The following is a 24,688-nucleotide window of genomic DNA, read 5'->3' on the forward strand; positions in this document are numbered from 1 at the left end:
GATCTTATTTATACTGGTTTTCAAACTTGTTTTGAAGTTTATGGTTTACTGCAGCGTCCCACCGAACTCACACAGCGTTAAAATCTGTTAATCTATCAAGTATAAAACTTTCTGTTGCCAGTTGACACTTTGAACATGATTATTTTCCCTTTTTGACAGACCTTTTGCTTCACTACAGTGTTGACTTATTTGGTATGAGCCTGTTGTTTTTTTAATGTATTGTATAATTCTTAATTTTTCATCCTGGGATTTGCAGCAGCTCTAACACTGCAGTTATTCACGAGGTGGTGGAACAACTGGCCTTCTCCCTCTTCACAGACTGTTGCCATGGTGACAATATGAGTAAAGATGCAAAAGTCTTTCTGCATATTATTATTATTATTGGCTGTACAAAAAAACAAAGTTTGTATTTATTGTGTACAAATGTTAATTAATAAAAAAATATGGAAAATTCGTTTTTTTGTTTAGTTTTTTGAGCTCATTTTGTGTGTGATTCTAAATTATAATGTGTGTATTTGTCTGTTTGTAAACACCTGTCCTGGAAATGTAAGCGTTACATACACAACTAATAATTACTGTATGTGTTGCACAGACGTTCCAGTCTCTAGAAGTGGGTGTGATCATGGTGACACGAAATAAATGAGGATTTCCTGAGTGGAGCAGGAGGGAAAAGAGACACAACAACGCAGAGTAGAAGCAGCAACTATGAACTTTTGATTTGGACCATGAAAACCTCCATGCGGACTTTCTTTGTACTGTATGTCTTTAGTTATAGCTCATGATTTGTCAGGAGCTCCAGAGGGAAACAAATGGACTCCACCTGCCGCTCGTCCTGTGTGAAGCTCTATCTGTGCTCCAACCCTGAGGGTGAGTAGACGTACACGTTCACGTCTGGTTGTTGTTTCTCAGGGGGTTTTTTTGTGAAACATATCCTGTTTGTGTTAATGCTCTGTGTAGACAGCGTGGTAGAGCGCAGAGCTCTGAGAGAAAGCGGTTTCCCCAAACTTAGAGAGCACTGCAGACACACATGGGGACTGGACTTCAGCGTGAGTACACACATACACACACTCACACACACACTCCACTTTTCACTATTGTGTTTGGTTGTGTTGCAGCAGAAGAGGTGATACAAGTTTCATAACCTTTCAGTCTTTTTCAAGTTCAGACACTGTTGATGCCACATAAAGAGAGACAGTCATGTTATAATCACACTCACTCACTATGAATGGCCTTTAAAACTCGGAGGAGCATTCAGGTGTGACCCAGTGGACAAAACTCTGTAACTTAGAATTGGTCTGGAATGAATTATTAACATTAAGTCGTTTTTATTTGCTTTTATCAACCGATTAACTGAAGGTCTAATAAAATGTTTCCTCTCACTGGAGTAAAATTTAAAGTAGATTGTTTGTGTGTGTCTTATATCCTTTAACTCTACCCCCCAGAGGCCATCACTGTAAAACTGCATTCAATTCCAGCTACCCTCGCCTGATTAAATTTGACAAAAAAGAAGGAGAATAGAATGGTGAGCAGCTGTAACGCGACTGTGTTGGTTTGCGTTCATGCATGTGTGTATTTCAGATCCCCCCCAGGCAGTTCAGCCAGCTCACGTAGCTTCTCCCCATTCATCAGCATGTGTAATTACAAAGATAGAGGAACATGATACCTTACTGAGCCACCACAGGGCTGATTGTTACTGCACCTGACTATGTGCTTTTCATAAACTGAATTATCAGTCAATTCCATTCTAGCTCGTTGAACCATTATTTGTGTGTGTGTGTGTGTGTGTGTGTGTGTGTGTGTGTGTGTGTGTGTGTGTGTGTGTGTGTGTGTGTGTCTGTCTGTGCAGGTGATAGACCCCTTTGAGTCCAGTGATCGCAGTCGTTGGCCGGATGAAAACACCAGGCAGCAGCTGATTAACGAATGCAGAGAGAGCTCATCTGGACCTTTTTTACTGGTAAATGAATCCGCACCAGTTATAATGTAATGAGTGTAGACTAGAACAGCTGATATAAAAGCCACAGACATGAACAGTAATAAAGCAATTTCAGTTTTATTTTATGAAAAACATTGACAATAAAATCTTCATTGCCGATAAACCAGGTAGGATGAACACAAAGTTACTGTTTGTAAAAAGCTCTGCAACCAAAACAATAAAAAGTGACAGTATATTGTAGAACTGTTTGAGGAGGAATCACTAATGATAAATAATAATTCAGACGTAGCCCCGGAGCTTTAACACAGGCACTGCACTAGTCAACACAAATTTGTACTAGTCTGCTCTTAAAGATGTATTCACACTCTGATGTTCCCTCTGTGTCCACATGGCGGTGCTGTAGGCTCTGGTAGGTCACCAGTATGGAGCAGCCAGTCTTCCTGCTCAGGTGGAGGTGTCAGAGTTCCAACTGCTGCTGCAGCAAAGCCAGCGGGGGGGCATCAGCACCCAGGAGCTGGAGAGACTTTACCAGAGGGACGAGAACACCATCCCTCCCTCCTACTGCCTGAGACCCCCACACAGAGCCCCCTGCAGGCCTCAGGCATGACCAACACTAACTCAGGGTTTACTCACTGTGCTCCACCCAACATCTTCACTTAGCCTATGTTTATAAATTAGGATTAGCTTTCATTAAGTGGACAGAAGTAAGATTAGAAGTAAGCATTGAGAATTGAATGTGAGTGATTGATTATAGATGTGTGGCAGATCTGTTTTTGAATGGCAGAGGAATAAACAAACACAAAAAAGGCACATACTGTAAATCCACCATGGCCCAACAGTCCCCCTTAAATTCCATCCATCTGCACCAGATTGAATACAGTCATCAAGATCCACGAATTATTCCCTGGGAAACTGATGCAACATTAAAAAATATCCATCTTGTGATGTTAAAGAAAGGTAAAAAGAAATCCTGGATCCACACCAAAATGTAATAGGTTTTTACCTGATGCTTCTTCAAAATTAAAAGCACTCTAAATAAATATTTTCTTTTTTTATAAAACCATACAAAACATTTTGAAATATCAGGAAATAATCTGAAGAGTCAATAATCCTGATTTCTCTCCAGTGTTTATATTCTGAATGTCAGATAACAGTATTTCTGTGAAAGTGTGATTATAATTTTAGTGACAAATTTATCATGTTTTACTTTTATAAAATGAGTCACCACAGCTATTAGTGTGGAACTTTTTTTCTAAAAAGTATCCAACTGTTTTTGTGAATCAGGCAGGGATTGATAAGGAAGAGTGGAGCATGATGAAAGCGAAAGAAGACGAGCTGATGAAGATAATTCAGATGACTGTGAGTCTGTGTGTCCACAACAATCTAATGACCCCAGAGAGAGGCCACACATACTACAGATCAGGTCAGATATAAACTGTCTGTGTGTGTCTACGTGTGTGTGTGTGTGTGTTTTTAATCAAAGTTGAATGCTTTTCATCTTCTCTCCAGCCCTCGACGCAGATCTGCGATTTGCTCTGGACGAGCGTCCTGATCATGACACGATCGGACGCTGCCTGGTCTACGTCAACAAGGTCGTGAATGCTGAGCGAGAGACAGAGAGAGGACGGATACATTCACAGTCAGAGGTCAAATCTTCCATCACTTGCTCATCAGCATTAAATTACCCTTCAGCACAGATTCATAATATCGTAATACACCTCACTTTCACTCAGGTCACATTAATGAGGCACTCATTCATTATATTAGAGTCATTACAGTCACTTCCATGCATAGACAAGCAGGGACGAATGAAAGAATTCAGATTCACTTATGCATTACCATTCATCTTTTTTGTTCTTAGTTATGAAAATTTGTATTTGAAAGGGAAATTTTTTTACTTTTTCTATATATAGAAAGAGCTAGTGGGGCTATACGAAACAGTGTGTATGTCAAAATTAAGTTATTAAGTTATTTTAAATAAATTGCCTATATAAACTGCTACAAACCTTCAAGATATCAAGAATGATGTTTCCACTAAATGTGGTATAAGAATTATGCCTCTAGTAACATCATCCTGCATCTTTCATTTAAGTTTATAATAAGTTCCTGACAGAGAAACGTGTTTTAGGGAGTGATTAAGTTGGAGCCTAGACACCAAACACTAAACCTGTTCTACTGCTGCAATAAACGTTTGAACGTGAGTTGTCTGACTGAATTGCTTTAAAGCAAGAAGATGCAGTGGTTAGCCACTGCACCACCGTGTCGCCCAGATGCAGATGGTAATAAACTAATTATTTCCACCTCCTGTCTTCTCAGGCCTCAGACCTAAGATTCGCACCATCTGACCAACATTTTCTCTCAGAACTCAGTGACAACTTCCTGCCCGGTCTCATCGCTTCCCGTTGGATTCAAGTTTACACCACCACCACAGAGTGTAACCGTCGCTATGGTTACACATCTGCCAGAAGGCGGGGCTACACTGAGTCTCTGTGCCAGCAGGTGTGCTCTGACCTCATGGGGCTGATTGACAGCTTGAACCCATCAGAAACCTGGAACCAGACGCAGCTCGGTGACGCGCTGACCCGAGAGTGGGCCGAGCAGGAGGAGCTGTGTGACTCCCTGTCACGATTTTATGATGTCATTCGACCAGAGGAGGAAGAGGTGAGGATGAAGGTGTTTTATGGACAAAAAAATGTTTGAGATGTAGATATTGTCACCACTGCTCCGCAGGGTGAAGGATTAATCACTGAGGGAGATTAAGAACAAGTAGCCCATGGGGTCTCAGTTTAACAGTAACATTCAGTGCTTTACAGTTCAGTAGCTTTCTTTTATTTGATTATTTGTGATTGTTATATTATTAAAAACTATATTCTAACATTTTCTCTGCACCATAGCATCACTAGTGTTTACTTTCCATGGTTGTAGATCAGAGCCTATGTGAAGCAGAGTGACCAACAGTGCCCACTAGTGGTGGTAGGAGGGCCATGCACTGGGAAGACAGTACTGCTGGCACACTGTGCTCAACAAGTGAGTGAAATAAACGTTTAACTCAGTAATATTAAACTGACATTCTCTTGTTGTTTGAGACAGTTTCTATTTCAGGAAGTCAATGAATAAAATAAAGCTACAAAACAGAGATATAATGAAGTGAGAAGAACATTCACCAATTTTCTTCTTCCATTTCACTTAAAAGAAAATTGTAGTGGTCTAAAAACGTTTTAATCTACTGTTAAATGGGATAAGACGTGTTTGTCCAGCCTTGAAGCACTTAAAAAATGAAATAATTATTCGAATAATCATATTATTTGTGTGGCAGAAAATGAATCAGCAACCACTTTGATAATTGATTAATTGTTCAACAAAAATGTAAATGGCTTTTAGCCTCTCGGATATGAATATTTTAATTTATAGTTTCCCAATCATCCAGTTCAGGGGTTCCTAAATTGGGGACCAGGACCCCAAGGGGGTCACGCAATGATTCAGACATTAAATCGTAAGAAATGGCAGTTTTTTCCACAAAAGTTAGAATATAGTTGTTGAATATAAAATAAAATCATGGAAAAAAAATTGGATTGTGGAAAAGGAAAAGGTAATTTTTCACTATTTCCAGACATTTCATGGGCAAATAACTGTGATATTAATTGCTACTCACAACAATCAGCTGGAAGCTTTTCAGCTCTACTCCAGATTATTTTAAGAGTTAAAGAGATTAAATTGTTATCAGTATCTATAATTAGCTGCATTACGAGAAACTACCCACTAATCCAGTAAAGAAATCAGATGTAAACAAACATAATGACAAACCAGTGCCTCAGAGAGATTTACATTATGAGTCATTGCTACAGGAGTCGGTACCGTATGGTCTTAATAACATGAAAACAAGTCTCTGTCTCTCTCTACAGATGAGGTCATGGCTTCCACACAGCGATCCTGTGGTCATCACTTATTTTTACAACCTGCAGCAGATGCTTTCCCCAACACACCTGTTGTCCAGCCTGTGTTATCAAATAGAAAACAGATACCACAGTGACTCCTCCTCTAAAAAGGGTCCCAGCATCCACCTTGCCACCACCACAGACTATCATGGCTGCATCACTGACCCCAAAGACCCCAACTCCAGCTGCAGCCCAACACCCGCTCTGGATTCTCAGCGTGAACCCACCACCAGCGAGCATGTTTCTGACTTTAACCTAAACCGTTGTACCAAACAAAGCCCAGCTCCTAGAGGATTGTGTCCCGGCATCATCAAACCTGACATCAGGGCGTCTGAGCTTAGAGAACGTCTCTCCTCCCTCCTGTCCCGTCTGCCTTCTCCCAAACAGCCTCTGCTTCTAAACCTCAGTGGCCTGGATCAAATCGAAAACAAATTAGTTTGTCTTCAGATCATTGAGAGCCTCCCGTCTCCCCTCCCTCCTGGAGTCAAACTGTTTCTCACAGTCTCCTCCAACCGAACACATGTCCTACAGGCCATTAAACTACATTACCAAGGTGGCAGTGAGAGGGAGTCGGGATGCGTTTGTGTACGGTTGGGATCGGCAAACAGGAAGGAGTGTGTGAAGTTGTTGGCGTCGCTGCTGAGCAGTTCAGGCAGGAGGATAACGTCAGGACAACAGGCTCTGGTGAACCAGGCGCTGAGCTCCTGCTGCCTGACTCTCTATGCTCGACTCCTTCATGTGCATACCTTGCTCTGGTTCTCCGGTATGACAGAAAACAAATAACAATATAACTGGTTATTTAGTACATTTTCTTATAGTCAAGAGCAAATCTCATAAAAAGACCCAAAGCAACAACATCAGTCATTTCCAGCCTCTCTAACATGTCTCTAGCACAGGTCCAGAAGCCCATTCTTTCCCACTGAAGATGCAAATCTTTAGAAAATGGGTCATAAATAATTAGTTTGTCTTACTTTTGAAAATTATTTCCTAACCTGCTGGGGACTGTAGTTCTTACCTCCACCAAGCAGGTTAGGTTTTCTGTGTTTGTCTGTTATTTAGCAGCATTCACCAAAACTACTGAAGGGATTACCATGAAATGAAGTGAAAGTTTTGGTCATGGATTAGGGGGAAGCTTTAGGAAACATTTTTCTCTTTCTTTAACAAAGTGTGATACGGTGTCGACATTTTCCTTGATTTCTTTGAGAATAATAATAATCAGGGATGTTTAGGGGACTGAGTGTGTTGTTATCAATGAGAAGGGAACTGGTTTACTCAGGTACCGTTAGACCACCACTGGATATGTGAAATATAAAAAGTTACTATCATTACACCTATCATTAAAAACAGTTGATTACTTTTAATGTCTCTCCTTCTCTCCAGATTCTGATGTGACATCATCATCTCTCCCTGACGGCATCCACGCATCCATCTCTGCCTTCCTGCATCACCTCGAGATGGAACACGGCTCCTCTGTTGTGGCTCGAGCCGTCTCCTTCCTCACCCTCTCCAGGACCGGGCTCGCAGAGGTCGAGCTTGCCGACCTCCTGTCAGGTGACAATGAGGTGCTCTCTGAACATGGTCAGCAGGGCCAGACCTCCTCCAGCGTGAGCGTCCCACAAATCGACGTGGAGAGACTTCTGTTGGATCTGAGGAGGTTTCTCATCAGGAGGAAGTCTGCAGGGTCGCCTGTTTTGTTGTGGGTGAGCAGACATTTTAAGCTGGTGGTGGCTAAGAGGTATCTGAGCACTCAGGAGGCGAGGAGAGAGATTCACTCGGAGATGACAGATTATTTCAGCGGCCGATGGGCTTGTGGAAATGCTAAACCACTCCTTGATAACCTGACATGTAGACCAAACAAGGCTGAGATGAAAATGTACATTGTCAGGCAGCCGTTTGTCTTCACTTGTTCGTCCCAAAACTCTGGTCGGGTGAATTTGAGAAAAATCATAGAATTGCCATTTCACTTGCAACAAAGCGGCAGATGGGAGGAGTTGGAGCGCGGTTTATTAATGTCGTTGCAGTTCCACCAGGCTATGGTTCGAGCAGGTCTTCTAGGAGAACTGGTGGCCATGCTGGAGGATAGCAAATCACAGATCGTGTTCAGAGAAAGACGACTCCTCGCAGGAATGCTGAAGTCTTCTGCTTGCTTACTGAAGTCTGTACCTCTGCAGCTGCCTGTGGTGATGGAAACAAGCCTCCTCCCTTATCTGGAGCTCATTCCTGAACTCCAAGGTTACGTCAGGGAGATCAGACGGGAGAGGAGTGAAAGAGGAAGTGGGTTAGGTGTACTGATTTGTCCTACTCCTTCCTCTGTCCCCCCCATTCAGTGTTTGAAGTGTGAGACCAAAACCGATAGCGTTTCTGTGGTGGAAGCAGTTGTGACAGAGTGTGGGATTGTGGCAGAGATCACAGACGATGGCTCTGCTTGGATTTGGAAAGGCCCTGGATGTGATGTAGTGAAGGTGTCACTGAGCTGCGAGCAGAAGGAGCTGGAGTTCACCGGAGTGAAGAGCAGCGGTCGATTGGTGCTGCTTTCCACAAGATGCAACAAATGTTTCTTGTGGGATGTGACAGGCCCGGAAATGTTTGTGGAGGTGAAAGACCCTTTGAAAACCCAGTCCGAGCCAAATTCAAGCCAACAAACAGCAAAGAAAGTCGAGGGCTTTGTTGCATGTCAGAAACAGATATTCATGTGGTGGAGAGATGAGAGTTTTGTGAGTGTGTTTAGTGTTTCCAGTGATAGCGTGACTCTCTTCCAGTGTCAGAGCTCTGTGACCCGTTTGGTTTGCTCATCCAATGGCTTGTACGTGTTCTGCGGGCTGGACGACGGGACAGTCTCCATATTTGACACAGTCTTTGGCAGTTTGCTCAGCAGCAGCTCAAACTCAAATCACAGAGCGGTGACAGTTATAATCATCAGTGAAGATGGGAGGGAAATGGTATGTGTTGACAGGACGGGGAACGTAACTTTATGGGATGTGGCGAGCAAAACTCGACCGCCCAGACTCGTAAAAGAAAGATTTACTGGCGGTAAATCGAATGATGTCCTCAATACAGATCACTCTGATGAAATTGACATGTTGTTGGTATGTCAGTCTCACCAGGTTACACTGTGGGATGCAAGTGACTGGGAGCTGTGGGACCAGTTCTTGGCTCCAAAAGGGAGAGCCTTCGCTCAGGCTGTGCTCTCCCAGGGTGGGCACCTTTTCCTCGCTTCGTTTGACGCCTGTGCCCTCGTCTTGGTGTGGAGGGTCAGCTCGGGGGAGTGTGTCCTCTCCTTAGAAGCAAACAAGCAGCCCCACACGCTCCTCAAAACAGCATCAGATGTCATTTGTCTCACTCACGACGGCTGCCTGACAGTGTGGGACTCTGAGATGATAGATGCTGCGGGTGCAGCTCTGAAATTAGGGCGCGGGGTGAAGGAAGTGGTGGTTGAAGAAACGGGGGAGCGCTTCTATGCCACAGACGGGTCAGAGACAGTGTGGAGATGGACTTTAGAGACAGGCTTCCCACATGCCAACTTTCTACATGATGGTCCTGTGGAAAAACTGTGCCTTTCTGCAGATAACATTCATCTTGTGACACTCTCAGCAGGGGAGATTTACATTTGGAAGACAGAAACAAGTCAGAACATCCTGCGTATTAATGGAAGCAGAGCCACAGATATCATGATCACCCCTAATAATAAGTTTGGGGTGAGTATTTCCAAACAAGGTTTGTCTCAAGTGTGGAAGCTGGCAAATGGGAGAGTTGTGTGCAGCATACATCTGTACCTATCCAACGCCAAGGTGTCTCCTGAGAGCACCTTCCTCATCGGCCATCGCCAAGGTGACCTGTTGGCTGCTAGTCTGTGGTCAGGCTCCATCAGTAAGCGTTTCTCCTGCGTGGAAAGCTCAGACCATGTCGTTGCTTTCCAGACAATCTCAGAGCACCCAGACTTGGTGGTGGTGATAGCTGCCTCAGGGGCAGTGTACACCTGGAAGGTAGCGGACCAGACCGTGTGCAGGCACTTTCAGCTGCCGTACACATTTCAGTGTCAGCCACAAGACATCCCGATGTCCTCCGATGGGAGATATGCACTGCTGTCCACTGATAATAACACCATCAACCTCTTGGACCTGTCTCAGGTCAGACTGTGCTCGTTCAAAGCTGATGGTCCCGTCATTAAAGCCTGCATGGACGAAAGTGGATGTTTTGCCGCCTACATCAGCCTGGAGACAACCTGTGTCTGTGAACTGCATGTGAGGCCTGTCCTCACTGTTGTACGACTTGCAGATGGGGAAAGAGTAGGAAGTGTGAGTCTGTCGAAGAATCCATCGACTCTGGTTGTGTGTAAGCAGCAATATGTGTATGTGGGTTTTGAGGACGGGTCTCTCGGTGTGTATTCGGTTTCGGACGTCATGTTTGACAGAGAGGAATTGGTCAGGTGCAGAGAAAACATAACTGGTGATGTGAAGCGGTGCCCCTTTGAAAGAGCACCAGTCAGCTTGTTACCCCTGGCAACCCCCAATGTTATATGGCCTTAATATTATCCTATACTGTTTGACAATGATTGTGCTTTGAAAATATAATGAGATGATACATTTCACGGAAAACAATGTGAAAAGCAACAGATACATATTAGATATTATTTTATGTATATTGTCATGTTCCCGATGAGTGAAATAAAGAAGAGACTTAAACTGTGACTTGTGGGTTTGAATGTGTTTATTGCAACAAACTAACCACATCAGAATAAATGGAATATTTATAGAGAAACTGTAGCATCAGTTGAAGCTGAGTCAGGGCGGGTCTCCTTATCAGTTCAAACTCAAAAACACTATATTTCTACAGGAATGAACTAGAATTACCACCCTGTATATCTGCCAACCAGGGCAGTTTCAGTCTACATACATTTTTTCCAGATTCATATGAGCTAACTGTTACCTTTACCATTGACCTTTGACCTCTCAAATCTAATCACCTAATCTGAGAGTCTAAGTAAACAATTGTGCCAAATTTGACATGATTTTTTTCAATTCAGTTCTCAAGATAATGTGTTCACATGGCATAAAAGGATTTTGTTACCATCATGTTCACAAGAACATGAGGTCACTGTGACCTTTGACCAGGAAATTCTCATCAGTTGTATTAGTTTGAATCTAAGTGAATGTTTGTACCAAATTTAAAGAAGTTACGTCAAGGAGTTCCTGAGATATCATGTTCACAAGGCCACTGGCTGTCCACAGTGCAGAGGCGTAAAAATGCTTGAAGTGTTTTCTAACCAGACAACATTCTCTATCTATTGTGTATTCAGTTTCATTATTGTCTGAGTTCATGTTGATGTGGATGATAAACCCTTGGGGAGAAAATAAGAACCTGACTTTCATTTCTGTGAAACCAAAACCAACAGCTAATCAGCTTGTACCACATCTTCTGCACTCTGTGTCATAATGTAATGTTACTCCAGAGAAGACTGGCACGTTTATTTGAAATAAAATAATTTGCTCTAAATGCCACATTATGTGTGTGTTTTTGTATTAAAAATCAAAACAACTCTGTATGTCTACATCACATTCTGTAATCGTAAGATTTACTGTACTACTGCCAAAAAAATGTGCTGCACACAGATGCACTGTATGAATGTGTGTGTGGACAACACTGAGTGGTCACCAAGACTGGAAATTACAGACCATTTACCATTTTATTGTTTTAAAAATATTATGTAGATACTATTTCATTGAATCAATTAAAACACACAATCCCATCTATTTTTTATCAATTATACTAGATTATATTATAATATATTATATAATATTATAAAAGTGACACTTTTACACTTCACTCACACCTTCATTCACACCTCACAGAGTTTCAAATTACGTTTTGCTGCTCTCATGTCGGCTTCACTGTTTCCTGCTATGCTCGTAAATAAGGCCACTTACCACCTTGGTTTCACTTTTGGTCTAATTTAAATCACAAAGTTTACCCAGCGACAAACTCAAAAAACGTGTTTGACATTTAAAAAAAACATAAACAATAGAAAATACAATATGCTGCACTGGCAAAGTTAGTGGTTTAAGTGAATATTTGCGAGTGTGATCGTGATAAGTCCGACGGCACGCGAAGGCAGCGTGAGTGGATATATTTGCCTCATCAGGGCAGAACAGCTCAGAGTCAACACTTCACTTCAGAGCTTCACCTCAGAGCTTCAGCTGCAGACATGGCGCAGCTGTACTGTTGGGGGGACAGCTCCAGTGGACAGTACGAGGCACAGACGGCCCTCAGCCCGGTGTCTTGGACCTTCCCCCGGGACATTAGCTCCATCTGCTGTGGGGACCAGTTCACTTTATTCCTCTCAGGGTATGGAGGCGTTTTCTCATGTGGACACAACTCAAAGGGACAACTGGGACGAAAGACACCCAAAGATGGAAGGAAACCAGGTAAAATAACAATAACAGTAATAATAATAATAACAACAACAATAAATTATATTTATAGTTGTTTTTTGTATCCTTTATTTTTTGTATACTTTTAATCTTATATTTTTACTTCTGGCTTAGTGTCTTATGATACCTTGCTGCTGTAACACAAGAATTTGGGATCATTAAAGTACAACTATCTATCTATCTATCTATCTATCTATCTATCTATCTATCTATCTATCAAGAATACAACATTTTTCTGTTCTTTTACTGTTGAAATGGTATTTGCAGGATTATTATCTGGTTGTCTGCAGTAATGTTTGTCAACATGTGTTTACTGATGTAATTCTTTAATGACATCTATCAGTTCATCTCATCAGAGGCTGAGTTTCACTTTCGTTTCCGTCTCTTCAGTCCAGAAAACGAAACTTAACCAGAAGCTGCAATTAAGTTTTGTGCTGCGTTCAAGTTCATGTGGGAAATTTTGGTCACCCAGCACAATGTGGCTTTCACGGTTTGGATATTTTGTCTAGTTTAGTCTGATGAACTGCAGGGTATTGGTGGGCACTGGTTAATTCAGTACTGGTTAATACATTTAGTTGGACTCAAGGATGAACTGATTAGCTCTTGGTCAAAGGTCAAGGTGACCTCCTGTTCTTGTGAACATGACATATCAGAGACACCTGTAGAAGGCTGATTATAATGTGGAGGTCAAAGGTCAAGGTCATTGTGACATCATAAAACAAATGTTTGCCTTGTGAACACCTGGAGAGATCCCTGTCTAATGCCACACACATATTCACAGACTCACAGATTAACTGATTAGATTTGGGTGGTCAAAGGTCATGTCCTGGTTGGTGGAGACTGGGATTTCTAGTTAGGCCATGCTGAGGCTTGCTTTTGTGTTTGTCAGTCTGACTCCTTTAAATTGTGTCTCTTTGTTGTAGCTTATCAAAGTTTTGAACAGTTTAGGCAGATTTTACATCATTAACACCAGACTGAAATTAATGTGTTAACACAAGGAATAACACTATTCCTAAGTTAACTTTCTAGCGTGGGTGTTTTTTTCTCTTGTCTGTCATCCCGTGTCAGGTCGTGTGGAGGGGCTTGGCGACGTGGTGACGATGGCATGTGGTCAGGACCACTGTCTGGCTGTGTGTGCGTCTGGAGACGTGTTCTCCTGGGGGGCTGCAGAGAATGCACAGCTGGGGATGTTTGTGGATCTAAAGCAAACCTTCATCAGACCAAGGCAATATAGTCTCTGAGATATGTGAATCATTATGCATACTACCACTAAAGCCAGTAGATGGTGGGTGATGAAAGCAAAGCTGTTTTCGGTTTACAATTGTCTCATTTTATTGCAGTCGGGTGCCCATACCACTGCAGGTACCAGTGATTCATGTTGCCTGTGGAAACGTCCACTCTCTGGCGTTGACCAAAGGTAAGAGACTAAACACACTGATGACCTTTTTGTGTTTTCCAACTACAATATCAAAGCTTTTATAATTCACCGCTTTGGTTCAGATCATTTTAATAAATCGATTACTTTTTTTAACGATATCGGACTGACACAGACATTCACGGGAAGTGCGGGTGCTGATCTCATTCATGGCAGCAACTTTCATAGAATCACTTTCTCTTTTGTCAATAAAGTAAAAGCACAACTTGATTTTTTTGCTGCAAAAGTTTATGTCGAGCTAAATTAGAGTTTTTATTTATAAAAGTTGTAAACTTGGGTCTGAAGATTTTGATGGTTGGTTAACAGACCTCTGAAATAGAGCCGGCATGCAGCATATGAAAAAACAACAGCAGTTCAGTAAACCATTCAAACTTTCATAAATGCCACACACATGCACAGTAACAAAGCAAAATCAAATCAACTGTTTGATTTTTGCACTCTTTTCCACTTCCCAGGAGGAGACGTCTTCTCCTGGGGTTCGAACAGTCATGGTCAGCTGGGTCTGGGGAAGGAGGTGGCCCTGCAGCCCACGCCCGTCCTGGTGTGCGCTCTGTCCGGCGTACCTGTGACCCAGATAGCAGCCGGAGCCAGCCACACCCTGTTCCTCACACTCGCAGGCCTGGTGTACTGCTGTGGAGCCAATAAATCTGGCCAGCTGGGGCTCAACAGGGTGGATGAGAAGGGTACAAATCATTTACCTTAACTCAGTCACACACTCACGCAGCAGATTGTCCATAATATTGGACAATTTCACACATGTCAATATATACACTTATCACCTGTAGACAATGTAGACAAGTTTTATGCCTCTGCGCCGGCAACAGCCAGTGTCTGGAGGCATTATGTTTTCGGTTTGTCCATTTGTCCATCCACACGTCCGTCCGTCCCATTATTGTGAACAAGATATCTTAAGAACATCAGGAGGGAATTTCTTCAAATTTGGTAAAAAACCTTCACTTGGACTCAAGAATGATCTGATTAGATTTAGGTCACGGTGACCTCATAAGAGAAGAAAAAAAATCTTACACTAGATCTTTTGAGAAAAGTGCTGTAAAAAGTGTTATAAAATGACTTTCTGGGTTATTTAGAATATTCTTTGCTTTTAATGGTAACACAAAAGCAACCTTAACCTCGGGATTATGTATTTCATCTTAGGGAGGCTATGAAAAAGATATTTAAAGTAATCAATTAAAAATATAAATGTTGTCCTTTTTATGCCCATTTCTTTCCACGACTAACAGGCAGGTTTAACATCTGTATGGTACCTGCGCTCAGACCTCTGGGTGTCTCCTTCATGAGCTGTGGAGAAGCTCACTCCGCTGTGTTAACAAAGGTACAAACTTCACTGATCTTCTCAGTCTGCCTCTCATCCCGATGTCTTGATTTACCGACCCAATGAGTGGGCATCTCTTTTTCTAACAATGCAATGCTTTGATTTCTAGGATGGTAAAGTTTACACTTTTGGAGAGGGAACCCACGGGCAGCTGGGTCACAGCTACTCCGCCAATGAAGTGAGACCCAGACTGGTCGATGGTCTGGATGGACCGGCCTCACAGATCGAATGTGGCCGGTAAAAAGGACACACTGAAACTGCATTTTCACATTTACATATTTTTAGGGTAACACAATGATTAAAGTATGATTATAGTCAGTATATATAACTAATCATCTACCAGTACTCTATAGAATACTTATGATATATGTGGTTCCTTTCCCAGGAGTCACACTCTGGTGTTGGGCTCGTCTGGTCAGCTGTGGGCTTTTGGCAATGGGGTCAAAGGTCAAATTGGGACTGGACGAGCAGAGAACAATCTGAGTCCCACTCTGGTTCAACTTCCATGGACCGCAGACAGTGCAGCATCCATACCCACTGGTATGTATGTATGTATGTATGTATGTATGTATGTATGTATGTATGTATGTATGTTAGGGCGGTGGGGAGTATGTGTCTTTGATCATATCCCCTCCACTTCATTTAAACTTCCTCATTTCCTCTGTATTAGTAACATGGCTATCAAACAGAGTTTGATTAAAGTAAAATATGTAGTTAAATGATTGTTTAAGGATTTTGATTTGAAAAGCAACACATTTTCTGCAAAATTCTGTCACGTTAGGATTTCAAAGATTAGCAGATATATGTGACATAAATATATCATAATTTATTATTAATATTATTATTTCTTATTTGTCATTATTGTTTTTATTTCTTTAAACAGACTTGAAAATATCAGCCGGGTGGAACACAAACTTTACTTACTCTTCACATGCGCAGGTAAATAAAATAAATAAAAATAAAAATTTGACTTCTACATTAATACTGATTTCATGTTCTGTGCATCAAAAGTTGTAATGTTTCATTTCAGGATTAAAGTATTTTATCATGTTTATTAAACTGGCTGCCTTACAATGTATGTCTACTTTCTTTAAAGAGTCATGGACAGATAACTGGACGACTCGATGAGAGGAAGCTGCAAACATGGCTGTCAATGACAAACGGCAATGCAGAGGCAAAGAGGTAGTTTTATTAAATATATTAATATGCTAACGCTAATGTTTTCAAAAATGTAATATTAGCACTATAATCAGTGACTGATGTTTTGGGGCTCTTCCAATACTTTTCTCTTTTTGTGCAACAGAGAAATATCGTCAATATTTTTGACAAGTTCAAGTCTTGTTGCAAGTTTCACAAAAGACAAGTAAGTTTTTTTATCGGCTTATGATTTCTGTGATGTTTTCAGATAAGACAAGATAGAATTTTATTTGTCCCAAAGGAAATTCTTCTTCCAGATATAAATCCAAAGTTACAATAGCAGAGAATCAAAACATAAAGTATAAAGAAATAAGTCAAAAATATTAGTATATTATTATATTATAGTATATAATGTTAAAATATGTAGGGTAAATGTAAGAAGACTAGCACCTGGATATATAAAAATACAATATATTCTTTATTCTCCTACATGATTGTAAAATATATGTAAAAACTAAACTAAAAAAGAAAAAAACATATTGGAAATAAGAAATGAGAAGTAATATTGCACAGGATGTTAATATATAATAATAGAAGTAATATCATCCATGAAATAATTTGGGGTTCATGAAATCCTCAGAAGGATTCTGGGACACAGAAATAAAAACATTATAAATATATTATGTTGTAAATATAATATAGATTATAAAATAATATACTAACACTAATATAAAATAGTGTGTATGTATTCATGTAATACAAGAAATATTGCACAACATTGAACGAATGATATTAATAGTTTAGTGAAAATGTAAAAATATAATAAATCAGTTCTAAACTTGAATTCTTTGCCTGTGTTATCAGTGGGTGTTCATTAGAAGCTGGTGCTTTAACTGTCGACCTGGAAGCTGCGAGCCGAGCTTTTGACCAGCTGTTGGAAATACCATGGATCAAACAAGCAGTTAAGAAATTCCTTTGATTGATTTTCACACGTTCAGATCATTTTCATGCTTCTGTGCTTGAGACAGACCCAAGACATTGGGTTGTTCATCCATCTGCATGTGGTCTTGTGAACACGATATCTCAAGAACGCCTTTGGGAAATTCCTTTGCTAACGTTCCCTTTGGAACGTCAAAGATGAACTGATTAGATTTCAGTGGCCAAAGCTCACGGTGACCTCTTGAGTCTGAAGGAAAATGTATATAAACTGCACTGACTGGTGGAGACGACCAACCACAGGGAGAAGGTTTGGTGGTCAAAGGTCAAGGTGGCTGTGACCTCATGTTCATGAGAACTGGATATATCAAGAACACCCATAGAGAATTTAATTACATCTGCACAGCTCACTGTGACCTCACAAAACTTGTTTCCCTTGTAAACGTGTGATCTTAAGAACTGTGACAATCCATTCAAATTTGGCACAAATGTTAATTTAGACTCATGGATTACCAGATTAGATTTGGGTGGTCAAAGGTCAAGATCCTGGTTGTATCTCAAAGTCTGCCCTGACTGGTGGAGACGAACAACCACAGGGAGGTCACTCTACTTAATGTTTTCTGCCTTAGACTTTAGAAATAAACCTCCACTGTTATGTCATAACTCATTAGACTCTTTGGCCACAGGCATTTTGTACTTCAGTGACTGATTCTTTTACATACAAACAACATCACTGTATTATCTCATTTTGTTATGTTTCTCACAGATGAACCTTGAGCTCCTTGTGCCATTGCTTTGTGAATCAACGATGACCCTAAAATCTCCAGAGATCCTGCTGATTCTGCTGACGTGCCCTCTTCTCCAAGAGGACTCCAGTGTCATCAAGTGGTCTCTGCCTCTGGCGATCATCATTGGAAATCTGAAAGAGAAGCCTCTGGCAGCGCTGAGTAAACTACCTACCTACCATACATTTTTTGTTTACCATACTAAGAGTTAGTTTTGAATCTTATGAAATTTAAATGTTCATATTTTCCTTGATATCATCAATAATGTTCCTACGCTAACCTCAAACCACATGTGGAAGGGCACAATATAAAACTGTACACAAATAATCAACCATACAACAATGCTCTCTGCTGTGGAAGTCATACAGTGTGAGTTAACCGTGTTATTTTGTTTGGCAGGAGGCTGGTGGTCTTCAGTGTCACCCTCTATCCTGATGAAGCACATCATGGTCTTCAAAAACGCCCTTGCCTTCATGCTGAAAAACCGCCTCTTGGAAACTCACAACCCAGGAATCAGATACCTGATGGAAGCTCTGAAACTACTTTACAAGGTCAGTGTCATATTTTTATGATCATTTTTATCATCACCAGTGGCTTCAGTGCAGGATCTGCAATACGTGTTGAATTAGGGATCAAAAATTAAATTAAAATGTCTTTTATCTCAAGAGTAAGAATCTATTTTCTACGACGGAGTGTTTGGGTCATATTGAAGAAAAAAACCTTCTGAGATTTAGAGAATAAAGATGTAATTTGATACCGTAGAAACCACTTATATCATATGTTCTCTCTCTCTCTCTCTCTCTCTCTCTCTCTCTCTCTCTCTCTCTCTCTCTCTCTCTCTCTCTCTCTCGCGTGCGCGCGCGCTCTATCTCTCTCTCTCTTGCTCTCTCTCGCTCTCTCTTTCTCTCTCTCACTATGCCACACACACCATTTGGGAACCACTGGCTTAGCCTATGAACTTTGGCTTAAAACTATACATCTGACCAGGTAGAAATCTGATGCTTTCAATGTTTTTTTCTATAAAATATTACAATATTTGTTTACAGGCCAACAAAGCTGGAAATTCCTACAAAGTCCCACTGAGCATGTTTTACGTGGAGGAAATCAGGGACACTGTGCAGCCGGAGGTAGACATTGGTCTGTGGTTAGGATTTTCTAAAGCGGAGGTAAAATCATACAGTCCAGTATATGTGATGTTGAGTTTTACATCTCTGCTGTAGTGCTTATTGCTAAAATAACGTCTTAACAAATGATCCATTACTTTCTCAAAGGATGATGAAAAAACACCTGCCATTTTCTGCCGCTTCCCGTTCTTGTTGACTCTGGATTGCAAGGCAAGGGTCTTCATCATCCATTCGGCTGTAATGAAGGTACAACAGAGATGAGATCATTTGACTGAAGATCAGTATCAACAGCACTGTGTAGTACAACTGTAACTTAAGAGACACTGTGTAATTCTATTAAAACTACTTTAAAATCTGTGTGGTGATTTCTTCATAAAGGAGGTTTTTGTGCTTACAGAAAATGGGCCATTTAATTGACTGCTGGGATGAAGAAGCTTTGAGAAATCCCCAAAACTTTACCCCGCCCCCACCCTTCCAGCTGACCCTGAGACGATCTCACCTCGTCGAAGACACCTTCAGACATCTGGCTGCGGCCGACCACTGCTTCTTCAAAAGAGAGCTTCTGGTAAACAGGCGATCAAAAAGCTTTGTTCTTCTGAAAATTAATCCGGTTGCTTTCGCAGTGACGTTAGTTCACTCGCTCCAGCAATTTAACCTTGCACGACTGTATAGAAAGATGGACGACATGACTGCTCCCTAAAAGTGATGCCAAAGCATCTCAATCACCACCTGGTGGCTGTCTGCAGTGGGAGGAAGTGTCGCGTCGACCATCTTTATATACTCTCTGGTTCTCAAACCTGTGGGACTCACAAAAGTTTTAGAATTTGGTGTAATAACTAGAGGATTGTTTGAAGGTGAAGTGCTGGAATTAATTGTCATAAATTTGGAAGTGTCTATTTGAAGTCTCTTCACAATACCATGAGTTATAAGTCATGCTTGGATATTTGTCATCAGAGCTGATTGGGTTTGTGTTCTGCGGGTCATTTACGCTCTCCTCCCTAGGTGCAGTTTGTGGATGAGAGAAAGGTGATGAACGTCAACAAGAGGGACCTCTTCCTCCACCTGTTTGATGAGCTCATCGCTCCCGAGTCTGAGATGTTCATGTACAACGAGAGCAAGACTCTGATGTGGTTCCCTCCCAGAGTAAGAGCATTTCATTTCAGTGAAAAATCGCGTATTGGCCAAAGCCAGTTCAGCTGGTATTTGTACGATTTGTCTTCTGTAAACAGTTATCAAACGTTACCAAATCATACATGTAATAGTTTTCTTTTTTATTCACGAACCAAACAGCCCAAAGTGGAGGAGAAGCGTTACTTCCTGTTCGGAGTTCTGTGTGGCATGGCTCTTTACAACTCCAACATTGTCCACCTGCCCTTCCCACTGGTTCTCTTCAAGAAGCTGGTCGGCGTCAAACCCTCAATGGATGACATGAAGGAGTTCGACCCTGTCATGGCAGAGTAAGACATTTTTTATAGAGCTCAACAGCAACATTGTTTTGAATTTGAATTTTGATTGTCATTCACAATGTTTTAACCATCCAAGGTAGACTCACCACAAGCTATGAGATTGTGAAATAATGTTTCATATCAACTGCATTTAAAGAAAAACGTGTTTTAGTCGCATTGTCAAGGAGAAGTACTACACGACCCACAATCCTCAGGTGTAGTAGCTGCGTCTCTGATTGGTGGAGCTCACTGATACAAAGGAAATGGATCGAACCGCTCAGCGTTAATACTGTACATCAATGTACTATACACTATTTGAAATACTATATACATACATACAAGATATAAACTACAATAAATTGCAACACTATATAAATATCAGGGTTTAATTCAAGAAGAGGTGCTGGAAGTCTTTGAAAAGGGATAATATGCAGTGGTTTAAAGGATCCGTAATTCCTTCACTTTTGAAATAATCATGTACTTTGCCTTTTTTTCAGTTTTCCTATATTTCCTTTGCTCTAAATCAAATGTTTTATGATCATAATTTATCTCTTTGCTGTTTGGCCTGGCTTAAAACAGAAATGGGACATTTACTTCCCTAACCAAAACCACTGGAAGAATATAGCTTAGGAAAAATTGTTTAACTCTACAAAAGTGACATCCTGTGAATTGGAACCCTAAGTAGACTTAAAATAATGATTTAAACACCATGACACCACAACTGTACAGACTTGATCTTACTCATGATCATGTTTCCTGTGTCTTCAGGTCTTGGCGTTGCCTGATGGACTACACTCCAGATGTAGTCGAAGATATGTACATAACCTTTAACGTAGGTTCAGTTACTCACAGTTAGACTGATACTCTGCTGCCTAAACTTATTTCTGCCATATTCCAGTGTAACTGTGATTATTTACAGGTGGCCTGGGGTGGAGAGCAAGTTGAGCTTGATCCAAAAGAAGCTGGAAAACCTGTCACAGGCTCAAACAAGTGTGTTAATACAGAACCATCTACACAACACTCACAATGGGTTGGCTTCACGACTGTTACATATTTAAAGGATTATTTTTTATGACAATGTCTGATGTTGACTAACACAACAATATCCAGCCTCACAATGTTCAAAAAAACTTGCTATTGCTGCCGTCTAAAGGTTAAACATATGAAGTGGGTGCATGCCTTGTGACCAGTTAAGCTGCGTTTCTGCTGGTCAAAAAAACGCACAAACATCTGGCTTTTGCCTGCAATGTTAATAAATACAAATGGACAAAAAACAGGGTATTAGAAACTTCAGAATGACACTATGAGCGGGATATTTCATATAATGATTTACTGTCTTTTGTAACTACCTAAGGACTTTCTGATAAAAGTTAAAATAAAACAGGACTGTATTGTAATAAAATGATCAAATGAAATTGTTATAAAACAAGACAAAAAAAAGAGTCAGGTAAAAATTCAGTGGGCAGTAAAGTTCAAATATGAAACCACCATACTCAAAATATTCAATTTCTGTGGACAGACGACTGAAGTTGTACATTCTCATTTCTCTCTATTGAAAGGAAAGAGTTCGTTGATGCCTTTTTCAACTACACCTTTACCAAGTCGGTGGAGGGCGTGTTTGAAGAGTTCAAGAGAGGGTTTTTCAAAGTGTGTGACATGGATGTGGTGGAGTTCTTCCAGCCGGAGGAGCTACAGGCGGTGATGGTGGGCCAAGAAAACTACGACTGGCAGGTGTTCAAGCAGGTTTGTTGAAAACCATCAGACAACATTAAGTCTTGAGAAGTCTTGAGAACACATAGGATCTATTTTACAGAGTCTAACAGAATGAATCACCACGTAAGGCTGCAGAGGGCAATGTTGTTCAGTAAAAGTTACATTGTGTAACTTTAAGGAACTCTTCCAAGACAGTAAGTCCACTGCTTAACACCAAACAACTCAACACAAGAAATCTTAGATGGCAAATCAGAAAAACAGAATATGTCTGCTCTCGATAGATGGTTCAGGGTTTTCTCCCTGCGATTTTAAAATCTCACCCTTACCACACAATAACACAGAAAAATAACGCCGGCTTTGTGGACATCATGGAGTTCGTGTTCCTAACTTTTAAATCGAAAACCCTTGTTGTATTTGTGTGTATAGGTTTTAATTGTTGTTTTTACAAACAGAACACAGTTTATGAAGGAGAGTATCATGAAGGACATCAAACCATCATCACCTTCTGGGAGGTGTTTGAGGAACTGACAGCTGAGGACAAGAAAAAATTCCTTTGTAAGTATTGTGACTGTGTTTAAGCTGTTCCTCTACCTTGATTGATTTATTGATTAAACCAGCATCTCATCAATGTCCCTGTGTCCAGTGTTCCTCACAGGCTGTGACCGCGTACCCTTCCTGGGTATGAACAGCATCATGATGAGAGTCACCGTCTTGCCCAACAGCAGCGAACTCCATCTGCCAGAATCCCTCACCTGTCACCATCTGTTGTCACTGCCCAACTACCAGAGGTACCCGGTGGAGAGGACCATGCAGACCAGGCTTCTTCAGGCCATTCGTTACAAAGGAGGCTTCTATAAGAAGGAAGAAACCAGAGGCTGAAGAAACTATGGTGTCTTACTTTCCGTTAGTCACTGCACATTGTTATTATTATATATTAATAGTAACATTATTATGAAGGGAGTTAATGTGGATTTATTTAGTAGCATCATTTTTATCACTTATCGTTAAAACCCTGTCTGCATTATTTTCTTTTTCCTAGTTCTCTTGGTGATGGTTGATGACACTTGCACATGTTAACTATATTATAGAGCTTTGATGAGTTACAAATATAAATATATAAATATAGGGAGGGGGGAAAAAAGAGAGAGAGAAAGAAATAAGGAGCAAAATAGAGATAAGAGACAGAAAGAGAGGGAAAGAAGTAAAGAAAGAAATGGTAAAAAAAAAGAAGAGAAAGAGAAATAAATCAAAAGAGGGAAAAAGAAAGAGAAACACAGAAACAAGAAAGAAAGTGCATTACTGACATGTATATGATCAGGAAATGGTTAATTGTTCTGTCATTTGTTACCTTATTTTGTATTTGTTGTGTGCTGATTTATAAAGAAGAAACAAGTTCTCACTATTTCTCTCCAAAGAGGATGTGATGAATTTTCATCTCATGCTGACGTCACTTGGACACTGTAAACTAGTTTGAATCTGAACCTGAAAGAAAGGTCCCAGTCAACTTCATTATTCATTCGATTCTTTGTTCAGAAACACAGGGTTTTCCTAAACATCTGTGTAATCTGCAACGGAAAAAGCAAACGCTGATGTTCTCGTCTCACTGAGGCTACGAGAAGTAGAAAGTGACGTCTGTGTTTTTTTACTTTACCCCTGCAGCCGCCGGCAGATCAAGTCAGACAGTCAGACCAAGTCCAAGTCGAACGGACACCTAATGAAATGATCTACTGGTGTTACCGATGTATCATGTTTACAAGAACAGGAGGCAACTGTGACCTTGACCTTTCAGCACCAAACTTTATTCAGTTCATCCTTGAATCCACCCGAACCTTTCTACTAAATTTGAAGAAATTCCCTGAAGGTGTTCTGCTGCATGCACAAGACCAAAAAGTCTCTTATATGGTGACAGTGACCTTTGACCCTCAAACACCAAACTTATCAGTTCATTTTTAGTCCAAGTTAACGTTTATACAAAATAGGTAGAAATTCGCTCATGGTGTAAGTACAAGATTGCATTATTTTACATGCATACACTCCTCAGTGGGATTACATGTGTTATATTTGCTAAAGCTGTCAAATGAGTCTTGAGCACATTTACATCAAAAGGTTAAATAATGTCTTCCAGCAGGAAAATAAGCAAACGTCAACCATCATGATCAGTCTGTATTGTAACCATGTGTTTACTAAATGTAGCTGAACAAGCGTCCTCAGTTATTTGTAAACAGGAATTCTGTCAGTGAAGATCAACAGTTAAAGCTCTTATACTCACCATGAAGACAACGATGGCAGCACAGCACCACAGTAGAGAGAGATAATACGCTGGCTTCCCAAACAACAGGCCTGCTACTACACCTACGATCATCCTGAAGAGAAAAACAAAAATCAGTTTTTAACTGAGAGAATTTAAAAAAGCTGAAATTAATTCTTTCCTTAGTATCACTTAAGAGAAAATTTGCAGCAACCGAGCAAAAAGAAATACAAATT

General features: G+C 40.7%; 2 protein-coding genes across 3 annotated transcripts; both read left to right on the top strand.

Annotated features, from left to right (window-relative positions):
• Nucleotides 1–672: 672 nt before the first annotated feature.
• Nucleotides 673–11,359, top strand: LOC117773032 (NACHT and WD repeat domain-containing protein 2). Of its 2 annotated transcripts, XR_004615867.1 has the most exons (11): nucleotides 673–867; nucleotides 958–1,046; nucleotides 1,847–1,954; nucleotides 2,337–2,534; nucleotides 3,218–3,356; nucleotides 3,443–3,579; nucleotides 4,250–4,594; nucleotides 4,859–4,960; nucleotides 5,836–6,631; nucleotides 7,249–10,497; nucleotides 11,181–11,359. XR_004615867.1 is itself a non-coding variant. In XM_034604722.1 (10 exons), exons 1-10 carry the CDS (start codon nucleotides 810–812, stop codon nucleotides 10,392–10,394), a joined length of 5,118 nt encoding a protein of 1,705 aa, XP_034460613.1. In that variant the 5' UTR covers nucleotides 673–809; the 3' UTR covers nucleotides 10,395–10,556. The 2 variants fall into 2 exon arrangements, 1 of the variants encoding a protein (XP_034460613.1); XM_034604722.1 differs by lacking the exon at nucleotides 11,181–11,359 and having other exon boundaries at nucleotides 7,249–10,556.
• Nucleotides 11,360–11,988: 629 nt separating this feature from the next.
• Nucleotides 11,989–23,231, top strand: LOC117772681 (probable E3 ubiquitin-protein ligase HERC6). The gene is made up of 23 exons (XM_034604014.1): nucleotides 11,989–12,290; nucleotides 13,365–13,521; nucleotides 13,637–13,713; nucleotides 14,187–14,414; nucleotides 14,973–15,064; nucleotides 15,174–15,301; nucleotides 15,450–15,604; nucleotides 15,948–16,003; nucleotides 16,161–16,246; nucleotides 16,368–16,427; nucleotides 17,066–17,162; nucleotides 17,904–18,084; nucleotides 18,322–18,473; nucleotides 18,969–19,088; nucleotides 19,194–19,292; nucleotides 19,444–19,611; nucleotides 20,049–20,189; nucleotides 20,337–20,503; nucleotides 21,260–21,323; nucleotides 21,411–21,481; nucleotides 22,051–22,234; nucleotides 22,657–22,759; nucleotides 22,848–23,231. The coding sequence occupies exons 1-23, from the start codon at nucleotides 12,071–12,073 to the stop codon at nucleotides 23,081–23,083; spliced, it is 3,042 nt and encodes a 1,013-aa protein (XP_034459905.1). The 5' UTR covers nucleotides 11,989–12,070; the 3' UTR covers nucleotides 23,084–23,231.
• Nucleotides 23,232–24,688: the final 1,457 nt, after the last annotated feature.

This window comes from Hippoglossus hippoglossus, chromosome 13 (genome assembly GCF_009819705.1).
Source record: "Hippoglossus hippoglossus isolate fHipHip1 chromosome 13, fHipHip1.pri, whole genome shotgun sequence".
NCBI lineage: Eukaryota > Metazoa > Chordata > Actinopteri > Pleuronectiformes > Pleuronectidae > Hippoglossus > Hippoglossus hippoglossus.